Below are 8,703 nucleotides of genomic sequence, written 5' to 3'. Positions count from 1 at the left end.
TTTATTGTTATTCCATTATATGTTGCATATTCCACATATTTCATATTGGATAATGCATTTTATCATGCAGAATGGGTAATTTCCACATGATTATATTGGAATGATATAGTGTACTATATATGTCATGACCTGTTTCAACATGTTTGCCCAAAACTATATGACTAAAGATTCATTGTTTTGTAAAAATATTAATATAGGCTAATTGAGGGAAATATGAGGTAAAACAGACCAAAAAGGTGGGATGCTGAAGATAATATGTGGAAGGGACAAAAAGATAAACATACAAACTTTTTTCATTTCCCTTCCTGATATCTACAGATTGAGCAAAATGCAATATCTTAATATGTGTTACATATAAACAGTGCAAACACCTGTCAGCATGCAGCTGTCACTGTGATAGACTTATATCCCGTGAAACATCCACAAATGTGCACTGAGAATGCAAAGAAACCCATCAATCATCTCTTGCTCTTGTTCTGAAGTTTTATGACCTTCTGCTGGCCAATCACCTTCTTTTCAAGAGAGGAGGGTGGTTGATAAAAGCAGAAACATCAGAGCAGTATGATTCAGAAGAGGACTGCATCCACTGGCTGATCCAAAAAACACACTGCAGCTGTAACGGCCACACATTCAGGGCAAATATCCAGCCGGTAAACTTAGAAACCGTCTGTGAAGGTAAGCATATTCATTGATTTTTAATATGTGCTGCTATCATTAGTTATTCTAATTACAAGGTGAGTCATTTACATTTATGCATTTAGCAGACGCTTTTATCCAAAGCGACTTACAGTGCATTCAGGCTAACATTTTTTTTTTTTTTTTTTTACCTAACATTAGTAAAAAATGTCACTGGACATTTATGCAAAGGAGAGTTACCTAATAGTGCAACTGAATCGACACTGCTGCAAAAATGTTAGAAATAGATTGTGCCTAATGCACAAACAACAAAAACACAATGACATTTTGTGCAGAAAAGAAGACCCTGAAAAATATTACAGCTTTTGGGTGGCAGAAAAACAACATCAGCTTAAGAATTACAATTGGAGGAAGCTTGCTAACAATTAAATCCAGCATACTTGTTTATCTGTTTCTCATCCAAGTCAAGGAAGGCAGAGGAAAAACAAGCAGGAAACTAAGAGGAAGAGAGAGGTGTTAGCTCACACCACCCTTGTATCTTTATTTAGAATTTAAAATAGGTTGAAGTTCAGGATAGATAGATAGATAGATAGATAGATAGATAGATAGATAGATAGATAGGTTTGAAGTTCAGGATAGATAGATAGATATATATATATATATATATATAGTTATGTAGATAGATATTTGGATAGTTAGTAAATATGATCAAAGAAGGTTGTGAAAATTAATCTGCATTGTTAATCCTTTTGATCTTTTATTTTAAAAATTCACAAAAATCTAACCTTTCATTGGATAATAAGAATTTAAAATGGGAGGAAATATAATTATGAAATAAATGTTTTCTCAAATACATGTTGGACACAATTATCGGCACCCCTATAAATTCTTATGAGTAAAATATCTCTGAAGTATATTCCCATTCATATTCACAATTTTGAGCACTCCAGGGTGATTATGAACATGAAATTATCCAGCCATGGCTTCCTGATTCACAAAAATATAAACAGTAGGGAAAACAAAGGCCTAATTCCCTTAATCATCCATCACAATGAGAAAAACCAAATAATATATTTCTGATGTGCAGTAAAAGATAATTGAGCTTCACAAATTAGTGAAGTGGCTTTAAGAAAAGAACTAGAGCAGTGAAAATTCCCATTTCCACCATCAGGGCAATAATTAAGAATTACCAATCAACATAAAATGTTACGAAACTGCCTGGAAGAGGACGTGTGTCTATTTTGTCCTAATGCACGCTGAGGAGGAGAGTTTAAGTGGCTAAAGACTCTCCAAGGACCACAGCTGGAGAATTGCAGAAATAAGTTGAGTCTCAAGGTCAGAAAACCTTAAAAACAGCACCTACATCACCACATGTTGTTTGGGAGGGTTTCAAGAAAAAGCTCATCCATAAACAAACTCCAGCGTATTCAGTTATCAGACACGACTGGAATTTCAAATGGGACTGGCTTCTATGGTCAGATGAAACTAAAAAATTTGCTTTTTAGCAACAAACACTAAAGATGGGTTTGGTGAACACAGGGATAAAAAGTTCCCCATGTGTATAATGAAATATACTGCTGTATTTCTGATGTTGTGGGCCTATATTTCTGCTGGAGGTGCTGGACACCTTGTTTAGATACATGGCATCTTTCATTCTATCAAATACCAACAGATAAAATATCGATAAGTGACTGACTCTGTTAGAAATCTTATAATGGGCCATTTCTGGATCTTCCAACCGTACAATAATCCAAACTCAAACCTCAAAAACAACACAAAAATGGGCCACTGAGCAAAAAACCAAGCTTCTGCTATAGCCATTCCAGTCCTCTGACCTGAACCCTATAGAAAATGAGTGTGGTGAACTGAAGAGAAGAAGCACAAACATGGAGCTGGAAATCTAAAAGGTCTGGAGTGATTCTGGATGAAGGAATGGTCTCTGATCTCTTGTCATGTGATCTCTAACCTCATCAGGGATTATAGAAGAAAATTTAGAGCTGTTAAACTGGCAAATGGAGGTTTCAAAAAGTATTGAATAAAAGGGTGCCATTAATTGTGGCCAATGTGTATTAGAGAAAAACACTTATTTCATAATGATATTTCCCACATTTTAAATTCTTATTATCCAATGAAAGGTTAGATTTTTGTGAATTTTTTAAATAAAAGATCAAAATGATTAACAATGGAGATACATTTTCACAGCCTCCTTTGATCATATTTACTAAGGGTGCCAATATTTTTGGACATGACTGTAGATAGACATTCTGTCAATGTAAGTATGGGATGTGTTTTTTTTTTGGGGGGGGGGTGATAATCTGTTTTAGGAAAACTTTAAGTCAGATAAATTAGAAAAGATCTAGCATACAGAGTAGGAAGGTGTTCATAGTTTGAAAGCTCTACGAGAAGTTTGTGGTAGAAATGTTGGTCTCAGAAGATGCAGTAGAAACTTACAGAGCAGATCAGCTAAACTAGCATAAATTTCTGGTTGTCTAGTCTAGTTTGAGTAACTGGTGGACAATCAAACCAGTTGATGGAGACACGAGCACACATGTTTGTTTGAATTAGTACAATAAACCTGAAAACTCAAGTCTGTTGTGACATGTTCTAAGAGTGGCTTGTTCATTTTGCAAGATCCAAGATGTGGTTCTCCTGGATGTTGCTCCTGGCTTCTCTAGTTACGTCCACCGCTTCGTCAAAAACACGTGAGTGGGCTCATCATGGAGCTGCGATGTTTGCCGATCTCACTCCCCAAGAGATGAATGCCGTGAGAGACTACCTCTACTCCTGCAGTGAGCTGGGCCTCACCTCGGCACGAGACAAGTCCCTCAAGAAGAACAGCATCCTCCTCATGGAGCTGCATGTTCCTCGCAAGCACGAGGCACTGCGTGCGCTGGACAGAGGACAGGCAAAACCTTCAAGGCAGGCATGTGTGGTAGTGCAGTTCGGCAACCAAGCGATGCCGAACGTGACAGAATATGTTGTCGGTCCCCTACCTTTCCCGAGTTCTTACCAGGTAAAGATGTTCAAACGTGACCGATCAATCCGTTTTGAGTCCAGGCCGATCTCCACTGTGGAGTACGAGCATCTGAATGGGGTTTTGGAGAAAGTAGGAGCTAAAGCAAACAAGATTCTGCAAGAGAGCACTGGGTTTACTTACGGCAACTGTACTAATCGTTGCTTGACCTTCTCGGACATCGCTCCTCGTGGGTTGGTGCCGGGAGAGAGGCGGACATGGATCATGCTGCAGAAGTTTGTGGAAGGTTACTTCATCCACCCGGTGGGCTTCGAGGTCCTCGTTAACCACAAAGATTTGGATCCAAAAAAGTGGACAGTGGAGAAGGTGTGGTACAATGGGCAGTATTTCAACAGTGTAGAGGAACTTGTGGAGAAGTACGAGAAGGGGACGATTAATAAACTCAAGCTTCCGGAGCATGATGAGGAGGATCTTTTCTCAACCTATATTCCTCGTGGACACATGAACACACAGACCAATGTCCATGGAGCAAAGCTGGTGGAGCCCCAAGGCCGCAGATTCCAGGTGGATGGGAACTTTGTGGAATATGCCGGATGGTCCTTTGCATATCGGGTTCGCTCTTCGGCAGGATTGCAGATCTTTGATCTTCGCTTCAACGGGGAGAGGATTGCTTATGAGATCGCACTGCAGGAAGCCATTGCCTTCTACTCCGGAGATACTCCTGCTGCCATGCAAACCAAGTACATTGATGCCGGGTGGGCAATGGGAACCTCTGATTATGAGTTGTCACCTGGGATTGACTGTCCAGAAATTGCTCATTTTGTGGACCTTTATCATTACTATGACACGGACAAACCTGTGCGTTACAGAAACGCACTCTGTATCTTTGAAATGACCACTGCACTTCCTCTGAGGAGACATTATAATAACAACTTTGAAGGAGCCTACAATTTCTATGGAGGCTTGGAAAACCATGTTCTGGTGATCAGAACTACATCTACGGTATACAACTACGACTACATCTGGGACTTTGTCTTCTACCAGAATGGCGTAATGGAGTCTAGAATGAGTGCGACTGGGTACATCCATGCAACGTTCTTCACGGAAAATGGACTGAACTATGGAACCAGGGTCTACAACTATGTTCTTGGCAACTTGCACACCCATTTAATTCATTACAAAGTGGACCTTGACATTGCAGGTGAGTTCAGCTCTTGCTTATCGGTGTACAATCTGAACTCATATAATCTATTTTGAGATCACAGTGCAAATTACAAATGCAACAGAGGGCAAATATGAGCTAAATGCATAACAGGTTTCATTGAATAGAGATCATGTTGCTCTTTTTTGAACAGGGAGGGACAACAGCTTTGAAACCATTGATCTGAAATATGTTAACTTTACCAACCCCTGGAGCCCAGGACACACCATTGTGCAATCAAAACTCCATAGGAAGCAGCACGAAACTGAACGCAGTGCTGCCTTCCGCTTTGGCAAGAAGTTTCCCAAATACTTGCACTTCTACAATCCCAATCAAAACAACAAGTGGGGGCATAAGAAGGGCTATCGGATCCAGTATAACTCGCATGCTAACAGCGTTTTGCCCCGAGGCTGGAGGGAGGAAAATGGTATTTCGTGGTCAAGGTAGGCTTTAGCAATTAATTTAAAAGGAATAACACATTTGTCTGTTTTGCACTCTATTTTTGTGCAAACCTTTGTGATTTTGTTGATTGCAGATACCCGTTGGCTGTAACCAGACACAAGGACAGTGAGGTCACTAGCAGTAGCATCTACACTCAGAACGACCCTTGGGAGCCTGTTGTTTCCTTCGAGGAATTCATTCGAAACAATGAAAACATTGTTAACCAGGTACACATGACTTATAGAGACTTGAAGAGTCAGTTTAACCTCCAGGTCCAATGGGACTCTGTGCAGTTCAAACAGATCCTCATGGGCACTTAAAAGTAGACACAAAGCCAACATTATCAGTATTTACATGGGTGTATAAAAAAATCTGATGACAAAAAGTCTATTGCCATGTATTCAAAATATTTGGACAGCAATTACTGTATTTGAATAGTAACTATACACAATTCGTTTTACAATGATAAGAGATGCCAAACTGACAGATTATCAGAAATTTAATCAGATAATACCCAAATATATTAATACCCAAAATGTAGTAAACAGATATAAAAAGAATGAGATAAATGGAAACATCGATCAAACTTATTGTAACTCCAAATGCCCAAAGATGAGAACCACCAGGTCCGTGTGCCAGTGGGGGACTTAGGGACTGAGGCAGAGCTGGCGAGATGGGGACCCAGGGCAGAACCATTGGCCATCACAGTGGTGTGTTTGTAGCTGCCACCCTGCGAAAACCAGAAACGAGCCCCACCGAAGGATCCCCACCGGGCATCGTGAGTGGACACCGCCGCTTCGTGAAGGCCTGGAGCGGCCACCGCCGCCTCGGGGGGATCATGTGCGGACACCGCCACCTCGGGGCCATCGTGAGCGGACACCGCCGCTTCGTGAAAGCCTGGTGCGGACACTGCCGCCTCAGGGGCTTCGTGAGCAGACACTGCCGCTTCGTGAAGGCCTGGAGCGGCCACTGCCGCCTTGGGAAGATCGTGAGCAGACACCGCTGCTTCGTGAAGGCCTGGAGCGGACACCACCGCTTCGTGAAGGCCTGGAGCGGCCACCGCCGCCTCAAGGAGATCGTGAGCAGACACCGCCGCTTCGTGAAGGCCTGGAGTGGCCAACACCACCTCGAGGAGATCGTGAGTGGACAACGCCGCTTCGTGAAGGCCTGGAGCGGACACTGCCGCCTCAGGGGCTTCGTGAGCAGACACTGCCGCTTCGTGAAGGCCTGGAGCGGCCACTGACGCCTTGGGAAGACCGTGAGCAGACACCACCGCTTCGTGAAAGGCCTGGAGCGGACACCGCTGCCTTGGGGAGATCGTGAGCAGACACCGCCGCCTCGGGGAGATCCTGAGCGGACACCACCACTTTGTGAAGACCTGGAGCGGACACCGCCGCTTCGGGGGCATCGTGAGTGGACACCGCCGCTTCGTGAAGGCCTGGAGTGTCCACCGCCGCCTCGGGGAGATCGTGAGCGGACACCGCCACTTTGTGAAGGCCTGAAGCAGACACCGCCGCCTTGGGGGCATCATGAGCGGACACCGGCGCTTTGTGAAGGCCTGGAGCAGACACCACCGCCTTGGGGGCATCATGAGCGGACACCGGCGCTTTGTGAAGGCCTGGAGCAGACACCACCGCCTTGGGGTCATCATGAGCAGACATCGCCGCTTCGTGAAGGCCTGGAACGGACACCGCTGCCTTGGGGCATCGTGAGCAGACACCGGCGCCTTGGAGGCATCGTGAGTGGACACCGCCACTTCGTAAAGGCCTAGAGCGGACCCCGCCGCCTCGGGAGGATCGTCAGTGTAACGATGTACAAACTTCATAATCACTGGAAGAAGGAGGCGGGAACTGGCGGACATTCAGATAAAACTTTAATAACCAAATAAAAACAAAACAGCGCGACAGCCCCTCACGGATGACTGCCGCGCACAAACGAAAACCAAACACAAAATAAAATCCAGGCCTGGTCCTCTCTCATCCTTCACTGTCGTCGCTCCTCTTTTGTATCCTTCCGATCTCCCCCGTGAGACTCGAAACCGGTGAGTCGAGCAGGTGTCGCTCATTTCCAAATCACTCCACCAGCCTCGCTCCGTTCCCACGGCTCTCGGCCCCGCCCCACTCGTCACAGTGAGTATGTGACCAGGTGTGTAGAGTTTGGGGTAAATGAGTCTGGGAGAATGGGAAATGGCTCCCTCTGGTGGTGAGAGGGAGAAACACCGGGTCCGGACTCATGACAAGTGTTATTTTACTATCAATATACTACTGTAGTTTTTATTAATTATTTTGAATTAGTTTTCATTTAGATTTTCCATTTTTAAATTTTATTTCAAGTTTTAGTAATTTGTAATCTGTATGTTTTTATATATGTTTATTATTATTATTATTAATATTATTTCTTATTTGGTTTTAGTAATTTTAGTGTTTCAACTTAAATTACTTTTTTTATTTTTTTTTTTTTAATTGTGTTTTAATTAACAAAATGTTCTTTTAAATAGTTTGACTTTCATTTATGATAATAGCACTGACTAGCAGTTGGTAAACTATTAGGTAAACAAAAATATATAAAAATCTAAAAATACTTAGTTGACATAATAATATATATATATATATATATATATATATATATATATATATATATATATATATATATATATATATAATTATCATTATTTTTTTTTATTTTTTTTACAGGATTTGGTTGCCTGGGTGACGGTGGGATTCTTACACATTCCTCATTCTGAAGACATTCCCAACACAGCAACTCCAGGAAATGCAGTGGGATTCTTCCTGCGTCCCTTCAACTTTTTTGACGAGGACCCCTCGCTCGCGTCCCTCAGCACAGTCATCGTGCGACTGGATGAGAAGGGCCAGCCGAAGGTTCAGAGATGGACTCCAGAGGTCGTAGGTCACTGTGTCTCAAACGAGCCTTTCTTCTACAATGGCACATACGCTGGTGTCTAGATAGAGACTGAGCTCATTTCATATTGTGTTTCATATTCGTGCTATATATAAAATTAGAAAAAAAAGCTGTAATGTGACATTAAATGCGGATGGTGTCAAATATTTACAACCATAAAAAATAAAGTGAACTTTTTACATTACACAGGGAGCGGAACAAATAAACCTCAATGCTTTCAATGTAGAACATAAAAACCTCATAAACATCTGACATTTTTCACAGCCTAAACAAGATCATTACAACCATTAAGAATATTTTATAAAATACAAATCTTACAAATAAATGAAGTAGTCATATTTTAATCCAGAAATCAAAATAAAAAATAAAAAATTATATTTTGCATAAAAATGCAGGATTTTAAGGCCGTTTTGTACATTGTGCATTGTTATATTATTTTCATGACAGTTCAGCAGAAATTCTCTCGTGTTTTTATAAATTAGTATAAATTAAATTCTGTCCAACAAATTTGACAATGCTTGTGAATAATTAA

General features: G+C 41.9%; 1 protein-coding gene across 1 annotated transcript; it reads left to right on the top strand.

Moving 5' to 3' along the window:
• Window positions 1–515: 515 nt before the first annotated feature.
• On the top strand, window positions 516–8,355 carry LOC109066974 (amiloride-sensitive amine oxidase [copper-containing]-like). The gene is made up of 5 exons (XM_042714837.1): window positions 516–675; window positions 3,268–4,811; window positions 4,966–5,254; window positions 5,347–5,479; window positions 7,946–8,355. Exons 2-5 carry the CDS (start codon window positions 3,275–3,277, stop codon window positions 8,213–8,215), a joined length of 2,229 nt encoding a protein of 742 aa, XP_042570771.1. The 5' UTR covers window positions 516–675; window positions 3,268–3,274; the 3' UTR covers window positions 8,216–8,355.
• The last annotated feature ends 348 nt before the right edge of the window (window positions 8,356–8,703 follow it).

Source organism: Cyprinus carpio, chromosome A24, assembly GCF_018340385.1.
Source record: "Cyprinus carpio isolate SPL01 chromosome A24, ASM1834038v1, whole genome shotgun sequence".
NCBI lineage: Eukaryota > Metazoa > Chordata > Actinopteri > Cypriniformes > Cyprinidae > Cyprinus > Cyprinus carpio.
The sequence above is the reverse complement of the archived record's forward strand: the minus strand, read 5'-3'. Positions and strand labels throughout refer to the sequence as shown.

Coding starts and splice junctions, on each gene's coding strand:
- LOC109066974 (XM_042714837.1), top strand. CDS start 3,275: ATGTGGTTCTCCTGGATGTTGCTCCTGGCTTCTCTAGTTACGTCCACC. Junction 4,812..4,965: donor AGTGGACCTTGACATTGCAG/GTGAGTTCAGCT, acceptor TTTTTTGAACAG/GGAGGGACAACAGCTTTGAA. Junction 5,255..5,346: donor AATGGTATTTCGTGGTCAAG/GTAGGCTTTAGC, acceptor TGTTGATTGCAG/ATACCCGTTGGCTGTAACCA.